At 46.5% G+C, this 16,723-nt stretch overlaps 9 protein-coding genes across 9 annotated transcripts; 5 read left to right on the plus strand and 4 right to left on the minus strand.

Moving 5' to 3' along the window:
• Positions 1–168: 168 nt before the first annotated feature.
• On the minus strand, positions 169–1,995 carry N7483_000107 (aspartic endopeptidase; the record flags this gene model as incomplete). Its single annotated transcript, XM_057083545.1, has 1 exon — positions 169–1,995. One exon carries the CDS (start codon positions 1,993–1,995, stop codon positions 169–171), a length of 1,827 nt encoding a protein of 608 aa, XP_056949694.1.
• A 253-nt stretch (positions 1,996–2,248) lies between these two features.
• cyp1 (putative peptidyl prolyl cis-trans isomerase (CypC)) lies at positions 2,249–2,849 on the plus strand (the record flags this gene model as incomplete). Its single annotated transcript, XM_057083546.1, has 3 exons — positions 2,249–2,281; positions 2,333–2,374; positions 2,436–2,849. 3 exons carry the CDS (start codon positions 2,249–2,251, stop codon positions 2,847–2,849), a joined length of 489 nt encoding a protein of 162 aa, XP_056949695.1.
• A 1,188-nt stretch (positions 2,850–4,037) lies between these two features.
• N7483_000109 (uncharacterized protein) lies at positions 4,038–4,988 on the plus strand (the record flags this gene model as incomplete). Its single annotated transcript, XM_057083547.1, has 1 exon — positions 4,038–4,988. One exon carries the CDS (start codon positions 4,038–4,040, stop codon positions 4,986–4,988), a length of 951 nt encoding a protein of 316 aa, XP_056949696.1.
• A 208-nt stretch (positions 4,989–5,196) lies between these two features.
• Positions 5,197–5,947, minus strand: N7483_000110 (peroxiredoxin family protein; the record flags this gene model as incomplete). Its single annotated transcript, XM_057083548.1, has 5 exons — positions 5,197–5,232; positions 5,304–5,450; positions 5,509–5,669; positions 5,731–5,843; positions 5,898–5,947. 5 exons carry the CDS (start codon positions 5,945–5,947, stop codon positions 5,197–5,199), a joined length of 507 nt encoding a protein of 168 aa, XP_056949697.1.
• A 1,200-nt stretch (positions 5,948–7,147) lies between these two features.
• Positions 7,148–8,308, plus strand: N7483_000111 (sugar phosphate isomerase/epimerase family protein; the record flags this gene model as incomplete). Its single annotated transcript, XM_057083549.1, has 1 exon — positions 7,148–8,308. The coding sequence occupies one exon, from the start codon at positions 7,148–7,150 to the stop codon at positions 8,306–8,308; it is 1,161 nt and encodes a 386-aa protein (XP_056949698.1).
• A 76-nt stretch (positions 8,309–8,384) lies between these two features.
• Positions 8,385–10,841, minus strand: N7483_000112 (Zn(II)2Cys6 transcription factor; the record flags this gene model as incomplete). The annotated part of the gene is made up of 3 exons (XM_057083550.1): positions 8,385–9,822; positions 9,883–10,682; positions 10,743–10,841. 3 exons carry the CDS (start codon positions 10,839–10,841, stop codon positions 8,385–8,387), a joined length of 2,337 nt encoding a protein of 778 aa, XP_056949699.1.
• A 457-nt stretch (positions 10,842–11,298) lies between these two features.
• N7483_000113 (uncharacterized protein) lies at positions 11,299–13,003 on the plus strand (the record flags this gene model as incomplete). Its single annotated transcript, XM_057083551.1, has 5 exons — positions 11,299–11,450; positions 11,511–11,668; positions 11,736–12,194; positions 12,252–12,687; positions 12,742–13,003. 5 exons carry the CDS (start codon positions 11,299–11,301, stop codon positions 13,001–13,003), a joined length of 1,467 nt encoding a protein of 488 aa, XP_056949700.1.
• A 287-nt stretch (positions 13,004–13,290) lies between these two features.
• N7483_000114 (NAD(P)-dependent alcohol dehydrogenase) lies at positions 13,291–14,289 on the minus strand (the record flags this gene model as incomplete). Its single annotated transcript, XM_057083552.1, has 1 exon — positions 13,291–14,289. One exon carries the CDS (start codon positions 14,287–14,289, stop codon positions 13,291–13,293), a length of 999 nt encoding a protein of 332 aa, XP_056949701.1.
• Positions 14,290–15,032: 743 nt separating this feature from the next.
• On the plus strand, positions 15,033–15,592 carry N7483_000115 (uncharacterized protein; the record flags this gene model as incomplete). Its single annotated transcript, XM_057083553.1, has 3 exons — positions 15,033–15,213; positions 15,275–15,507; positions 15,563–15,592. 3 exons carry the CDS (start codon positions 15,033–15,035, stop codon positions 15,590–15,592), a joined length of 444 nt encoding a protein of 147 aa, XP_056949702.1.
• Positions 15,593–16,723: the final 1,131 nt, after the last annotated feature.

The raw sequence follows: 16,723 nt of genomic DNA on the forward strand, positions 1-16,723 counted from the left end.
TAAAGGGGGGGAAATCTTTTGTACAATAATGATACCACTTTTGTTTTGACGTTCGACGTCACGGAAAATGGAATGAAAAAAAACTTCAAAAAAAAGTAAACTATTTTGCTATTTTTAAAAAGTCAAAGTATGCTAATACAAAGATTGGGAATGAAAGTTTTGCCAGCATCACAATGTCACGGTTGGCTTTCTGGGGGTTCCACGTCGCTTTTTCAATGGGCGCTCATCATCTTCATCCACAGGCCCAGGAATCATAACCGGCTTGTCATCGTCGGTGGATTTTGGTGTGATCTGGTTCTTTCGGCGCAAGGAGATGGAGAACGAAACAAGATCCAAGTCTTCGGACTTCTTGTCTTCGGTTTTGCTAACCTTCTTAGTTTCCTTCGACTTGACTTGAACCACCTTCTGTGCCTTCTGTTTATCATCAGCACTTGAGCCGAAGAGGCTGGCCTCACCAGAAAAAATCCGCATAAAGAGACTCTTTGTCTCGGTACCAGCAGCTTCTTTCTTGTCATCAGTGTCCTTGGGTTCGATAGTATCCTGGTCATCCTCCTCGTCGTCCTCATCGGCATCAGAAAATCCCCACATAGACTTGATTTCACCGCGGACGAATGCCGTACCCCATAGAGAGGTCAAGACACCTGGGACCAGGTATAACAGAGCGGGTTGGGCATGGTTTGTGTACTGCATAGCCAGAAGAGTGGTGATCATTCCGACGACGTATCCAAAAATGCTGGCCTTGAAGTATACCTTCGGGAAAGATCTCGCATCGTGGTAGGGAGGCTGAATCTCTGTCTCTTCTGGAATCGTGGCAGGTGCCCAGAATCGTTCTCCCCAGGAACCAGTTGCTCGCTGGTACAATGGTTTGCTAGCACCTTCTTTCAGACCTTCGGCTTGAGCCTTCTTGATTCCCTTGTTTCGGTAGTAGAGGAAAAGATCATAACGCAATGCAAGGCCGACCATCATTCCAGGAATAACGATATCTCCGAGACCTAGCATGGCGAGGGCTTCGATACCAGGTTTATCACCAGGGCTCGGGGGTCGAGGAAACAAGAGCTTGATGGGGACATCCAATTTTGTCGCAACAGTAACCATCAAGGGTGTGAAAAAGACGAAGTAGATATCATAGAAGAACAGGGAGCCTAGAATCAAAGATCCAGTCCAGAAGGTCGATGGAGACATGAACTGTAAGGTACCGTAGGAGAAGCTGAATCCAAGGAAATTGGTCAACCACCATGGCTTTACCACGAATGTAAAGTACCCCACGGCGATCAGAGCGGCCATTCCACTCAGCAGGTCAAGAAGGCCTACAAGTGGTTTGATCTCGAACAGGCCACGGATATGTGCACGCAATCTCAAGCGCCGATAGGAAATACCGCGGCAGGTCCAAAGGAAATTCCGAACGAATCTTGGTAATGGGATTGCGCTAAAGATTCCAGGCAAAGGAGAGTGTCTCAATTCATTCGTCAATTCGGCTTTAAACACACGCTCAGACTGCTTTGCATGGTACAGTTTCTCTCCATAGCGATAGTGTCGTGGGAAGAAAATTGACCGCACAATCAACAGGGTATCCTTGAGAAAAGCAACGGCAAAAAACAGACCCATTTGCGAAAAATAGAAGCCCAGGATTTTGTTGAGGATAGCGGGGTCCTCAAGCCATTTGATGACCAGGTACAGACCTCCAAGTGTCAGACCTGCGGTCAAAGGAAACATTAACGCATCTGATGGCTCTAATCCCTCCATTCTTTGAACTGGCCCTTGGTCGTCCTCATTATCCTCATCGTCCTCGTCGTCATCCTGGTCCTCATCTAACTTTTTGGGAGGCTTGGCAGCCGAAGAGGGCCTTGATAGAGATGCATGTGCACCAATCCAAATTGGAAATAGAGCAGATACTAATAGGTGTCCGTATGTGGGAAGGAGGGGTCTCATGCGATCGAAATGATAGAAAGCATGCCCAAGTAGCTCCGCGAGGGGGCTAATTTCAGCCTCCGCCATGATGCTCCAGCTTGAAGAAATGAAGATTTGGCGGTTCAATGAGAGGATTATCAAAGATAAACTTTGGAAATGTGTAAAAGGTCCAATGTTAATCCATGGCCTTTGTTAGAGAATGTGGTAGGTGGCAGGATGTATGCAAACTGTCTAAACGGAGTATCTGTAAACTGCCGCGCCAGCTCCGCCTTTGCTCCGACTCTGATCCTCTGCGCTTTAGAACTTTATCTCTGCAGACTGTTCAGCAATCACCTTCACAATGGCGACCGAAATAGCATTTGATACCTCCATGGTAATATCTAGTCCAACGGATTTGCTCACCAGTTTTACTGACATTTTCTAGGGCTCCTTTACTGTCGAGCTTTATGAGACACATGCACCCAAGGTGAGCATGCCCCACGGCCTGTCTCTATAGCGCAACACGCAGCTGACTCTGAGTTATCTAGACATGCAAGAACTTTGCAACCCTCGCGCAACGAGGCTACTACAACGACGTGATCTTCCACCGCATTATCCCCAACTTCATGGTCCAGACCGGCGATCCCACTGGCACCGGCCGCGGCGGTAGCTCCATCTACGGCGAGAAATTCGAAGACGAGATTCGTGGGGATCTGAAGCACACAGGAGCTGGTATTTTGAGCATGGCGAATAGCGGACCCAATACAAATGGTAGTCAGTTCTTCGTTACCCTTGCGCCGACACCGTGGTTGGATGGCAAGCATACGATCTTCGGTCGGGTGAAGAGTGGAATGCGGATTATCCAGCGTATGGGTCTGGTGAAGACCAAGGGCGAGGACCGTCCAGTGGACGAGGTGAAGATTATTCGGGCAAGAGTGGTGGAACAAGGATCGGAGGAGTGAAGCTCTTACAGCTTCAGCACGACATAATTTTTATACTAAGACGCACCGGGCGAGTACTCGGAACATGGAGCGTCGACGCATTGGCCTTTGACACAGTACAGCGCGCATCATTCTTGCACCAATGAGGATACTTGATGGTCGTTAAAGCTCTGCATGTCAATGTCGAGTCATTGAGCATTCAAACATGAAGGACACAGGCCGATAATCCAACATTCCGCAGCCGTCAAGCTCTAGGTAGTGACCTAGTATCAGGCTGGTCATTTTGGACAATGACTAGATCGCGATCATCGTATATGCAAACTACAAGAGACTACGAACAAAATTCTAGCTAGGGAAATGAATGTGTCACTACAAAACGAACCGCTTCCATCAGATGTTTACATCCGGAGCAGCAGATACAGAGTGAAGTCTCTCTACCACTCCCGCAACAAAATCCAGTGAAGGCTTTCGTCATAAAACCCGAGATTGTCATCAATGGCAGTCGGGCTGTGCAAGCACTGGGAGTGGCATAGAGAAGAAAAAATTTTGGTTGACAAATTCTGCTTTTTAAGTGGCTTGGATGAGTAAGCAGATCACGTGTAATCTATACACAGAACACATGTGCAAGTCCAACTTGAAGTTCAAGTGGTCTTTTTATCCATTTCTTATTCTAGAATGGATCTGAACGGTATTTCAAACTGCGCACTCATATTTTATTCGCAGTTTCCTGGGTGTTTATTCCATCATCGAGAGGCCCTTCAGGGCTGGCCAGTTTATTCAAGTTCGCAACATATTCAACCCTCCGGTTCCAACTTGAAGTTGGAATGTTCATACTACCGCCGGCGTTCCGAGTCCAAGTCTATTATTTCTCTTCAACTGATTCAAGTTTAGTACTATGACTGCTTTTCACTGGCATGTCCAATTTGGTTTCAACCAGCGTCCATTAGGACTAGTATATTTTATTTTCGCCGATTTGGGCCCTCAGCCTGAGTCTACCCATGGATTCATAACTTGGCTTCAAACACTACGGCCACCAGAAAGGGGATCGGGGTATCAGTATTTAAGCACTAGCAGAGACCATTTGAATAACATTTGAACTTCACCTTTCTTCAAATTCTTCAAGTCCTCCAGCTCTTCAAACATTTGAAAACACACTGCTACTAATCCATACGTATTGTCCACTCCAGGACTGTTATTACTGACCAAGCTATGTCTGAATCAGACTATGAAGACCCACCTCCACTTTATATCAAGGTCCAAAATACATCCATGCCAGTGCATGAAACATTGGTACCTCCTAGCCATTCAGAGGCAGAGAGCTTGAACGTACTTGAGAATGCCACAAGAAAGTTCCCGCTCACCACCATGAAGGGCTACTTCAAACGGAACAATAAAGACACTCAGGCTCCCAGTGCTTTTGAACTAGGCACAACCGAAAATAACTCGAGGCTCTTTGCTGTATCCACTTCTTCCAACGAATTCACCAACAGCCTATCAGTGACACTGCATGACGGTGCTACTCATGAAGCCTCCATCTTGGCAACACTCACAGCAAATGAATGGGGACTCAGAGGAACCAAGCCATGTCTTTTCCATCTCCCTGTTCGTCCGGGCAGCTTGTACAAAAGGGAAATTGTGAAGCGTATGATACCTCGTTCAAAAAAGTTCACAGCTCGGAAGCCAATCTGGAACTTTTCCGCTCTTATAACTTCAAAAGATGGGACTCAAGATGTGGAGGAAATTTTTGAGTGGCGCAGTAGCGGTGGAAAGGAAGTCGAGGAAATTGCTACGGGTTACAGGTATGGTTGGAAGTTGGTTCGAGTATCAGGGCCAAACAGTGGATCTGGTGGCCCCAGAAAAAAGCGAGACTTTGGATTCACCAGTGACGGACTGGACATAGTAGCTGTGGCTACTCATAATCCTTCAAGGTGCATGGACAAAGCATTGCGGTTTTCCTTTATGAGGACTGGGCTTACCGGAGAGCTTGGAGAGGGTTGGGAGATCATGGCTGTTGTTTCAGCTCTGCAGCTATGGTATTGGCGTGCTCAGGAAATTGCCGCCCGGAGAGCTGCTGCTCAAAGAGCTGCTAGAAAGGATGACTGGGTTGATGATCTATTGCTTATGAGTATGCTAACTTCTGCCAGCCTGACTTATTGGTAGATTTCGACGTTGGAAATATTTGGAATCAATTGAGTTATGCTGGTGGTATTGATGTACAAGTCTTGGGGAGCCCTAAAGGCTGCTTACTGAAATTTATTCAAAGATATTATTATTCAGTTCATCATGCGTATGTTCTATTCTACCTCTCTACCGAGTGAAACCATGATGCCATGGTAATGTGTCTAGTCACAAATAGTGCTGAGTGTGATTACAGGGAAGCAAGGACAGCATCAGCTCCAGAGTTCTGTAGATGAGAATAATTAGCAATCTTCTTATTGGAAATGCACAAATGGGGATCTTATATGATGCTCCTACCTCGACAACACCCTTCTTGGTCTCAATCTTGGCATAGCTGATCTTGCCGTGGTCGATGACAATGGCATATCGGCCAGTACGGCCCGAGGCACTATCAGCCCAACCAATGGTCTGAGAGAACTTGGCATCGGGATCGGAAAGGAACAGCTGTTTGACACCATGAGTAAACAATCCAAGTAAAAATAAACCAGCAGGCTATACTAACAATCTTGTCTTCGACTCCGTTCACTTTGCCCCAAGCGCTCATGACAAATGCATCGTTAAAGGCAAGGACAGCGACAATATCGACACCCTTCTCACGGAGCTTAGGAAGGTTCTGGATGTAGCCGGGGACGTGGTTGACGGAGCAGGTGGGGGTAAAGGCGCCTGGTGACGAGGTCAATTACTGATATCTTGATCAGGCAGCTGTTGAGACATGGAAACATACCAGGAACAGAGAAGAGGACAACCTTCTTGTCTGCCCACTCCTTGGAGGCATTGTAGTTGGTAGGAATACCACATGAGGCGAAGTCACTGCTCTCCTTTGTCCAAGGGATGTGCCTTATCCATGATATTAGCAATGCGATTGATTCAATTCAGATATTGAGATCTCACTGGAAGATCACATCCTCAGGGAAGGCGTCACCGGGCTTGAGAGTAGTCATTGTGGGCTGTTTGAGATTTTAGTACTTCAAGCTTAGATGAGAGAGCAAAGAAGAAGAGAATCTTGGATTAATGGAATGCGGGGCATTGATAACGGTGGGGACTTGCCGCGGACCTTGGAGGTGCTGATTAATGGGGCCGGAGCCCGCCGAAGTTACAACTTATACCAGTTGACCTACTCCACTGGCAGTTGAGCTTCTAGATTTTTGCAAACAATGGATGCTATTGATCCTAAATAGTCTACTATGAGTACTGGAGTTCATTGGAATTAATATTAATCAACATGGGAGGACTCTTCGACTTCGTTTCCAACTTGAGTGACGGACCTCGGCAAAGATGAGGTATTAGAACAATTGGCCATAAAAATGCATATGCAGCTCTCCAAGTTTCTTACTAGTAAGAAGTTGGGTGGTAAAATTGAGAGTTTAGGTAGCTACTTGAGCCCAAACTTGAACTTGAGCAAGCTTCATGTAATTGGTCATTTTAGGGTGTCTTGATGTACTACCTACATGTAGCATGATGGCATAATCGGTTGCTAAGAGCACGCAAAGCGAACAACTTGAACGTGACGCTAAATCCATATAAGAATATTTTGCAAAGCTAGAGAGGTGTCTCACAGTATATACACGAAAAAGGATGGGCAAAACACTGGCGTGGATGAATTGGTACATTCAAGCATGATACTACATAGTAACAGGGTAGGGCATCTTGAAACACACTACTCATATCGGGGGATCAAGTGAGGTAGAATTCTGCAAAGAGTGAGAAGACTGCTTTCCACGTGCAGATTAGAGCATAAACATGGCAAAGTATCATATTGGATAATTTCACTATTGCTTCTAGTGCCCACTTATAGGACTCGGAATAGTGTGACTGAAAGCTATAGGTTTAGGATAACTAACTGATACCTAGGTGCCTATGATATCAATGGGAAGAAAAAGAATACCCGGGAGACACTGGATGCTGGATAAAGATTCAAGTCCCTCATCTTCTTACACACATTTCCCAGGCATTTTGAATTCATGATCTCAATGATTAACTCATAAGGGGGAACCCCGGCTACTTAAAAAATGCACCGGAGTGTGGGGGTGGAGACACCGGAACACCCTGACGGGTATTCTCTCATCCAGTTTCCTTTTAATATTGCGTCAGAACGACCGTTTTCTATTTTGAAACCTTTCAAATCCTCAAAAATCGCCAAAATGCCTACTTCTCAATGGCCTCCAGCACAACAAAATGATTTTGGCATTGCGACATTGTCTCTCGGCAACTGGCGACATCACACGCTCACTCCACGACTTGAAGCAGCCGCCAAAGCCGGCTACCAATGGATTGATCTATTCGATGAGTGTTGGGCTGCTTACCTAGTTGAAAATGGTATTTCTGGGGATCAACTTTGGGAACCTACTCCGGATAACCTACGTGTGGCTCGTCAGTTGGGTGAACTTGTGAAGTCCCTTGGAATGCGTATTGCATGCACACAGCCTCTCCGCACTATCGAAGGTATTAAGGACCCCGTGGAGCGACAAGCAACGTTGGATCTAGTTGCCAAGCGCTTCCCTTTCATGCGCGCCTTTGATACCGACCTCGTTTTCATGTGTGCCAATATTCGTACGGACAGTGGTGTTACTTCGGACCTCAAGGTTGTCGCGAAAGACCTGGCTGAACTGGGTGACATGGCTGCTGCTTTCGCGCGTGCAGATGGAGGTCCGATGCTTAAGATTGGATATGAAGGGCTTTCGTGGGCTACAAGGAATACATGGTCGTCTTCGTGGGAGGTCGTACGATTCGCAAATCGTTCAAATGTTGGGTTGATTGTGGATGCGTTTAATGTCCTTGCTGTTGAATTTGCGGATCCATATAATCCTGAAGGACATGGTCGCATCTATCCAACTCTGGAGGAGTCTCTTGAAATCTTGACAGACTCCATGGCATCATTGGCAAACTCTGTACCAGGTGACCGGATTTTCTTCTTCCAATGCGGCGATGCGGAACTTATGAGCCCATCAACTTTTCTGCCTCCAGATGATCCCAGTGTTCCGGCTCTTCTCCCTTGGTCAAGAAGTCATCGACTTTATCCCCTTGAACAATCTCGTGGCGCTTATATGCCTGCGGAGCTTGTTACTGCCGCTGTACTGGCCACAGGGTACAAAGGTCCCATCTCATTGGAAGTGTTCAACGCATCTTTGAATGTGCCAGGAGATGACATCGCAACAACACATGCTTTTCGAGGGATGGAAGGATTGAAGAAGCTCTTTAACGCATCAACGAGACTTGCTCCATTCTGGAAAGACCCTGAATCCGTTCGGAAAGCCATTTCTCAGGTTACTCAACGACTGAAGACAACCAGCCCGCAATTATAAAGCTAGGCAGAAGTTTGTATTAATTGTGCACCTTGAACTGTGGTATTTTCAATGGTAAATCTTACTTCTCACGTTTTCAAAAGACATTTCCGAATCCCGGTCCAAATATTTCTCGGAATAAATCTGCAAATCCTTCTTCTGTAATATCAGGCAAATTGACATCACCCAAGAAGGGATCATAATCAGAAAGAAGTGGCTCAATTGAGCGATTTCCTTCATCCACCGAATTAACCTGATGGCCGCTGCCATAAGTTTGAGTAAAAGAGGACTCTATTTCGAGCTCCTGTCTTAATCCCGAAGACTTCGCTCTTAAAATCATCATAATATGTTGTCCAAGTAGAGCAGCGATCCCATAGCGATGGGACGGTGTTTTCCCAGCGCGCTCAAGATTTAATGCAACCCGACTCAACAGAGCAAATAGTTCAATTTGACTACTAGCGGAAGGTCCATATATTGCTGGAAACAACTTCAAGGCTAGAACAGCAGCGTAGGATATCATGGCCCAGGTTGGAGCAAGCATGCAATAGAGTGGTTCTCCAATCTCTTCCAAATCCCTGACTGCTACTTCACATGCATTGACCGCTGCTTCAAAACAGTCATTGCGAAGACCGAAGTCACTACTGTTCCGTTCCCTTGAGTTGTAGAGTGCAATAGAGAGAGTCCAAAGTCTTCCATGTAAATAGACGTATCTGAGGAAGATATTTGAGAGCTGTTCAGCTGAGCATAATGCGTCAGTGTTTGACTGCTCTAACCAAGTATCGCACCAAGGCTGAAGCGTAGCGTCCACAAAATCACGAACCCAATGAAGATTCGAGCCTGTTGTTTCGGCTCTTTCACGAAGGTCATTGTTTAATATCGCTAATATCCTCCGCAATGCGATGAAAGCGCTTGTATGTCTATCCGTAAAGTCAGCTAGTGGGTGCATCCACCATTGTTCGATGTTTTTAGTTAACGCAGTTTCGGGGAAGCTATGAATGCGACCGTAAGCAGCACTATTGGCTCGTTCCCATAGCAGAATCCTAAACCACGTTCTTTCTCGATTTCGTATGAGTCGCTGCTCATATGATGAATCTCGTTGGTTTAATGTTTCGCCTGAACGGGACCCAGTGGCTGGTAGGCTCTGATGTCCCTGATTTGACGGGAACAGAGAATCATGAGCCTGGTTGCTTTCAAAGTACTGATCTAGACCAAGCTCTGCAGCCACCCCAAATGCATACATCGTGTAAAGCCAGGAACGCTCTTCTGCCAATGTCTCCGCAGGGGTGGCAGAGAGTAATGAGATATAGTATCCCTGAACAATCTCGACTGACTTAAAGCCACATGTATGCACATGTCTAGATAGCTTCTCACCATGCAGCCTCAGCCTTTTAGCAATCGATGCGCATCCGTGGTCGAACTGTGCCGTCAAGGCCAGAACCCAGGTGAATAGCAATGCCGACCGAGAACGCACAAATTCCGGTGTGTGCAGAATGGGGTCCAGAATGCCGTTTATTGGGTGGAGTCGAGTAAAGTATCTATAGAGATGGCAAAGTCAGAGCGGGATCCATCGGATTACTTGGGATAGCAAGACTCACATTGGAAATAAGTGCTGGGCCTCCTCTACCGTGATCAATCCTAGATCGATAGGATCAACGTCGGGTCCAACATCTAAAATCAGTCCCTGATTTGGACGCTTGAAGTAATTTGAATATCGATCCGTGTTTTGTGTCGGTATCAACAGATTATCCAATGAGCTTTCAAGACTTTCTCTGCTCAGCTGCAGTCCCAGTGAAACATAACCAGGTCGACGGAGTAAGCGACCGAGACCGCCAACATGGTTTTCACTTCCAGCCGAGGCTTCCCCATTATGGTCTGCTATTGTGTTCACGGATGTTGAGTGAGGCTCTAAGGCACGAGCGGCGTCCGACGCGTCGGCTAGTAATGCAAGGGGGTTGCTGATCGGTTCCGAATTCGGATGATACAAAGATGCGTTTATCGAAGCTTGAGGAATATCCTGTCGCGATGTATCCTCTGAGATAGACGCGTTGCCAAATTTCGGTGCATGAGCAGTATAAATATGAGATGAGGATATAGTATATGCTGCTTGTTCATCAGATGGAGACCCATTTGGGCGTGATCGCTCACTAGGCTCGGAGGGAATGTGAACCATCTCCTCCAGTCTCTCTGCTTCTGGTTCCATTTTCGCTTTCCTCAACTCTGATCTCAATTTGCGCACTGCTTTGTCAAACCCTTGGTAACGCCCTCTTGCGCCTTTCTTCCTCCCCAGAGGGCGTGGCTCAGGGATCCTACACGCCCGGTTCGTTCGGGTACACCGTTCACATGGTGCAGGGATGCGGCCCCTAGGGGTATCGGTTTCTGTTCGGATACATCTCATCTATGTCTCATATTAACGCAACTCGTCCAATGAAATTCATATTCAACGTTGCAGGCATACCTTCATCTTTCGACATGCTTCGCAAGCCGCGGGCGCAGTCGGACGACTGGATGTTCGCGTTGTCCGCGCTGTCCCAGAAGACACATCGGCCAATTCCATTTTTTCAGCTGATGGCAGGTGATCAGTCTATCAAATATAGACGTTTCGACTTATGTTGTCTGTGTCACTGAGAGGAGCATGATACGAGGCCAGATTGTCAAGTTGTGGCGGCAAATCTCGGTTATGAAGAACTTTGATTGGATCAGCGGCTATCAGGTTTACATTGAGCGCAGTATATCACTCTGGATTTCAACAGCTCTAATGAAACTGTCTAGGTATCAAGAATACCAGGATTATGATCAAATCAGCACTCATGGGACAGCAATGTCCAGTTGTCGCGTGGATCACCGAGGGATTTCTGGATGATCCACACCCGGTCTATTAATTAATAGACCGAGTCCGAGGCATCTTTCCTTACATCATTGGTTATAAAAGCCCAAAAATAGCATTTTGTTTGCTCTTCAGAAATACCTTTGCGAAATTGTGTGCAATATCCATATTATCATAATTTAGAGTCATGGAGGTGATTGAGGTCGATACATTGGTCTGTGGTGGAGGTATGTCCGGCATGGCATGCGCTGCGTTTGCAGCTAGCGCAGGAGCCAAAACACTTGTAGTAGAGAAACAGGAAGAGATCGGTGGATCGTCTGCTCTCTCTGCTGGGATGTTGTACGTACATATTCAAATCTTCATTCCCGGAACATCTTTCACTAACACTTTTCCACGCAGCTGGGCGCCACATACATATGACAAATTACGCGCCTGGGTACCTGAGGGAGATCCAGTTCTTCAACAAGCCTGGTTGGATGAGTATCTTCCAGCAGTGCAATGGATGCGAGACAATGGAATTCCGACCGCACAGCGATTCGATGGAATTATGACCATAGGTAAGTACTAAGCCTACATCGAGACATTTTTGAACACGATAATAATTGTGTTATTGCACATATCCAGGCATCGGATTCCCTATCAAGATTCCTCAACTTCATGCCCTTCACCGAAGTCAAATCGAGGCGAGTCAGAATGGCTCCGCGGTTTGGACCAATACCTCTGTGGTCAAGCTCACTCAGGAGCAGCCAGGAATACCCGGATCACGAGTAACAGGTGCTATTATCCACCGAAAGGTTCCTGGTTCACCAGCAAAATATTACGAGGTCAAAGCGAAGGTGGTGGTCATGGCTACAGGAGGGTTCCAGGGATCTCCTCAAATGACTGCCACGTATCTCGGACAGGGTGGTGACAATATCTTTGTGCGATCTAACCCAGGCTCTGTGGGTGATGGACTTGGTCTAGCCTCAAGAGTAGGAGCTGGAACGAGTCGGGGTATGAATACATACTATGGCCATCTTTTGGCAGCACCCGTAAGGGCGCAAGATGTAGATCCGAAGGACTACCTGCCACTGGCACAATACCGTGAGAGCCTGAAGAGTGCCTGATTATATTCAATTTGAAAGCTGACCTCCGATTTAGAGAGCAAGTACTGTTTGTTGATTAACGAGGGAGGTCGACGCTTTGCTGATGAGACAAACGGCGATGAGATTGTGAACCAATATCTGGCGAAGCAAGAAAAGCGTCGAGGATTCTTGCTTTTCAGTGAAAAGACTCGCCTTCAGCACTGCGTCGGTGCACCATTCCCCAATGCTGGATCTATCGATCGCTTGAAGAAAGCCCGCGACTATGGCTGCAATGTTGGCTCTGCGACTACCATCAGCGGATTGATTGAAGTTCTCCGCCAATGGGGTGTAGATTCCGCACACGCCTCAAAGACTATCCAAGAATATGGTCACGTTGTGCGTCTCACAAAGTCAGGAATTGCACTTGATGCTCCCGTGGGCCGTGGTGGCCCACCTCCTGCATCTCTTGTTGAAGGCGAAGGGCCATTTTATGCCATGGAGGTTCAACCATCGTATGTCTCTTCCCACAAACCGGCTGGAAATTTTAACTCTGACATAATTTTCAGCATCACATTCACTTATGGGGGAATTTCGATTGACAAGCAGGGGCACGCATTGACACCCGATAAGACTGCAATTCCAGGTTTATTGGTTGCTGGTGTCGATGCTGGTGGTTTCAGCAACCTTGGATATGCCGGTGGCCTGGCTCTTGCATTTGTAACAGGTCTATGGGCTGCTCGGGGAGTTGCACGAGAGCTAGGATTACCGGAGCCTCGTCTGCCGGCTGCAGATGCAAAGGATGCGGCACCCATGAAAGGTCGTCTATAGCTCAAGATGATACCGTGCTCATGTATTTGGAATATGTGTATCTACTCCTTGAAATACCAGTGACTTGAGAAACCTCAATGTACGCTGGTAAAGGATGCCTATATTCGTGGGATGTACTATTATGTATTGTGCAATTTTTGTTGATCATAATCTCAATGAAAGTAGGTAAAGTCTAAGGTTCAACTTCTTCGTATGTCGGTGCAAAATTTTGAACAGTTTATACAAGTACCCATCGCGTCAACCAACCCTGGAATTCCAGTTTCTGAAAATGCTGGAACGAAGAGGATTTAATTTTCTGCGACAAGAACTCCCCGATATCGCATCTTGCCTTCTTCAAGCGTCTTCATGCCCTCCCTCACGCCTTCCAGAGTGAAAGGGAAAGTCATTTTAACAGGCTTGATATCATGCATGGCTGCGAACTCCAGCATATCTCTGTGCACTTGTCTTGAGGATACAATGCCACCCTGGATCCGCAGCCCCGTCAACAAGATAGGCATATACGGGATTTTCAAATCCCCCGAGTCGGCTGAGAGAGGGGAGATGATGCCATTCGGTGCCATAACCTTGAGATACATCTGCCAATCTGGCTGACGACTAGTCGTTACAATCAAATTGTCGATGGGCTTCTCAAGTTCCAACTCCTTCAGTCCTTTTGTCGCATGGAACTCAGTGGCGCCCAGCTCAAAGGCTTCTGTCTTTTTACTATCCGTACCAGAAAAAACGACCACTTGACACCCCATCTTGGAAGCGAACTGGATAGCCAAGTGACCCAATCCTCCAATTCCCACAATACCAACGCGTGCATATGGTCGGACTTGGGCGACATGTAGAGCATTGAAGACAGTGGATCCACCGCACATCAACGGAGCAGCATCTTCGCTCTTGATCGCATCAGGAATCTTGAAAAGGAACCCCTCCCTCCACACCGCGTGTGTGGCGAAAGATCCTTGGTCGAAATCTGCCTCTCCATACAGCTTGCGTTTCCGACACAGGGTCTCCCATCCAGTCAGACATGGCCGACAGTGGCCACAACAGTCGTGCTCGAATCCCCATCCCACGCGATCGCCTTTCTTCAAGATGTTCGCATCGGGTCCAGTTGCTTCAACCACACCAGCGCCTTCGTGGCCAAGAACCATATCCTTGGCCTTATAATGAAGATCGGTGCCACATACTCCAGAGTGTGTGACTCGAACGAGCACATAATCTCTTTCGAGGTCTTCTTTGCGGGTCACATCCTCTTTGATTCCTTCTTCGGACCCTTTGTATACTGTAAATTCGATCGGCATTGTGCAAGGAGCGGTGAGTTGTTGAGATTTCAAATTGGGATTATTTATACGAAGATTCCCTTTCACTTTTATGCCGTGATAAACTCAGGTCACTCAAAGTATGTGATTTGAAGCAAGATGCAAGAATTTGACGAAGTTGGATGCATCGAGTTTTCGTATATTTTAGGTAGATCGTGTGCCCAGTGATATCATCACCTAGATTTGAGTTTCATTCCTTGCTTCAAAGCCCCAGAATTTGGTGGAACTACTAACACTAACGAGACCATTTGGGACATATCTTTGCACATCTCTTCGATCGGGGAGATTTAATCCCTTCAATTGGTCTGTTTCTTATCTTTTCTGTGCGCCTAGGAGGGCTCATCTGAATCAGGAGATCTCAAGGGTCCACATTTAGGATATCCACTGGCATCTTCCAGTTCAATCTGGAGGTCATTTGGTTACACATTTCAATGATGCTATTGACCCACTTTCTCGTCAACTCAAGATCTCAACTGGTAGCTGGCAACTGGCAAGTCGAAAAGTCAAATCAAGCCAACTGGCGTGTATGCTACATCCGATGAATTCTCTCATCCGATCTTTAAGCGCGGGAATGATGATATCGGATGTGGGTATCGGACCGACACTTCCCCACATGATGAAATGGATATGATGAACCATCATCTTCACAATTCCAACTTCAATTCTACATCACATACATCTACGCAGAAACTTGAAGTCAAACTTGAACTTTTTCCAATATCACGATGTCTTATGAAATCAAATGCGATATTGCCCTAGCCCCACCACGCGGGGCTGACATCGTCGACTTTATGAACAACTTCTACAGAATCAGTGATACTGAGGAACTACATGAGAAATATGTCGAGAGCTTCACGGAAGATGCCACTTTGATTATGGGACCCAAGGAAGCAAAGGGTACCGATGGTATGTCTTTCCGATTGACCCGACCGATGAATCCAACATCAGACACTAAGTAGATTTCCAGGCATCCGGACACTACGACATGGTCTTTGGACTCATGTCGCATCCCGAAAGCACACACCAACTCGTATTTTCTTCAGCGGAGAGAACGAGATTATGCTCTACGGTGGTGTCAACTATCGCCTCAAGGCCAACCCAGAGAATGATGTGTATGTCCCCTGGGCTGGTAGAGTTGTCTTTGATCTCGGAGAGACATATGAGGGTGATGTCAAGATGCAATTTTATCAGGTCTACTTGGTGAGTTTTTATCAAACTAAACAAGTGGTTAATCAATTTTTACTAATGGATGTAGGACCCATCCGCGCAATCTGGCAAGAAATAAGTGACAAACTGAGTCAATAGAACATCACTGGCACCATTCAATATCCAAATGAACCCAGTATACTGGTACTGCTTATTGATTTAAAATTGACGCTGTAGATGTGTTTTTATCGAGTGATAAGGCACAGACACCAAGTAGACAAGGTAAAGTGCACTGAAAGGTCAGAAATGGCTTCTATAGAATGGTTGAGGGTATACTTACGCAAACTTTGGGCCCTGTGGGGTTGAGAAGTGTTGGACATGCGAAACTAGAAGGGCAACAGCCAAGACGTGATCCTGAAGTGATGCACGTAGTATTAGATGTACACTAGAGATTACAATTTTAGTTAAAGAAGTATTTGGTACCTAGGCAGCCTCAACTTACACATGTGCTTGTGACGTTGCAGAATGTTTGACCAGACGGACAAGTCCCGCAGGTACCGTTGATGCAGTTCTGAGTAGATGTGCACTGCAATTACGACTCCATATCAGTATTGGGTAGATAAAATTAGAACAGATGCATCTGTTACAATGAAGCGCTCACCTTGGTTCCGCATGATCCACAATTATTGGCATCCGCTGTTGTATTAGTACATGCACCTCCGCAGCAGTTTGGTGTTGTTCTATTGCACTAAAAAATTATCTGATTGGAATTCGCCAGCTAGATGATCTGGTCAATATCACTTACCGGCTTAGCGCAAGCCCCACAGTTTGATGAGTTCGTATTCAGGTTAACGCAAGTTCCAGAGCAGCAAGTCGGTGCTGTAGAAGGGCACTAAATGGAAAGTTAGCTCGCTGGGGTTTGCTCGTGTCTGAAAGTCATGAGAGGAGAGATCATGTTACCGTGTTTCCACAAGTCCCACAGTTTTTAGGGTCAGTTTGTGTGCTGGTACAATTTCCATTGCAGCAGTTCGGGGATGTTGTATTGCACTATAAGAAAGAGTGATGAGAATGTATGATCAACCAAGATACCACAGCTAGAACTCTTGCATAGAGATGTAAGGACGAACCGTGTTGTTGCAGGTTCCGCATGTAAGAGGGTTGCTACTTAGATTCATACAAACCCCAAAACAGCAGTTTGGTGTTGATGCCGGACACTATAGCGTAAATCACACATCAATAAAATGTACCCCCAGCTTGAGACGGGACTAAG

Source organism: Penicillium malachiteum (genome assembly GCF_028827825.1).
Source record: "Penicillium malachiteum strain IBT 17515 chromosome Unknown utg000001l:1.0-8184562.0:1.0-8186909.0, whole genome shotgun sequence".
NCBI lineage: Eukaryota > Fungi > Ascomycota > Eurotiomycetes > Eurotiales > Aspergillaceae > Penicillium > Penicillium malachiteum.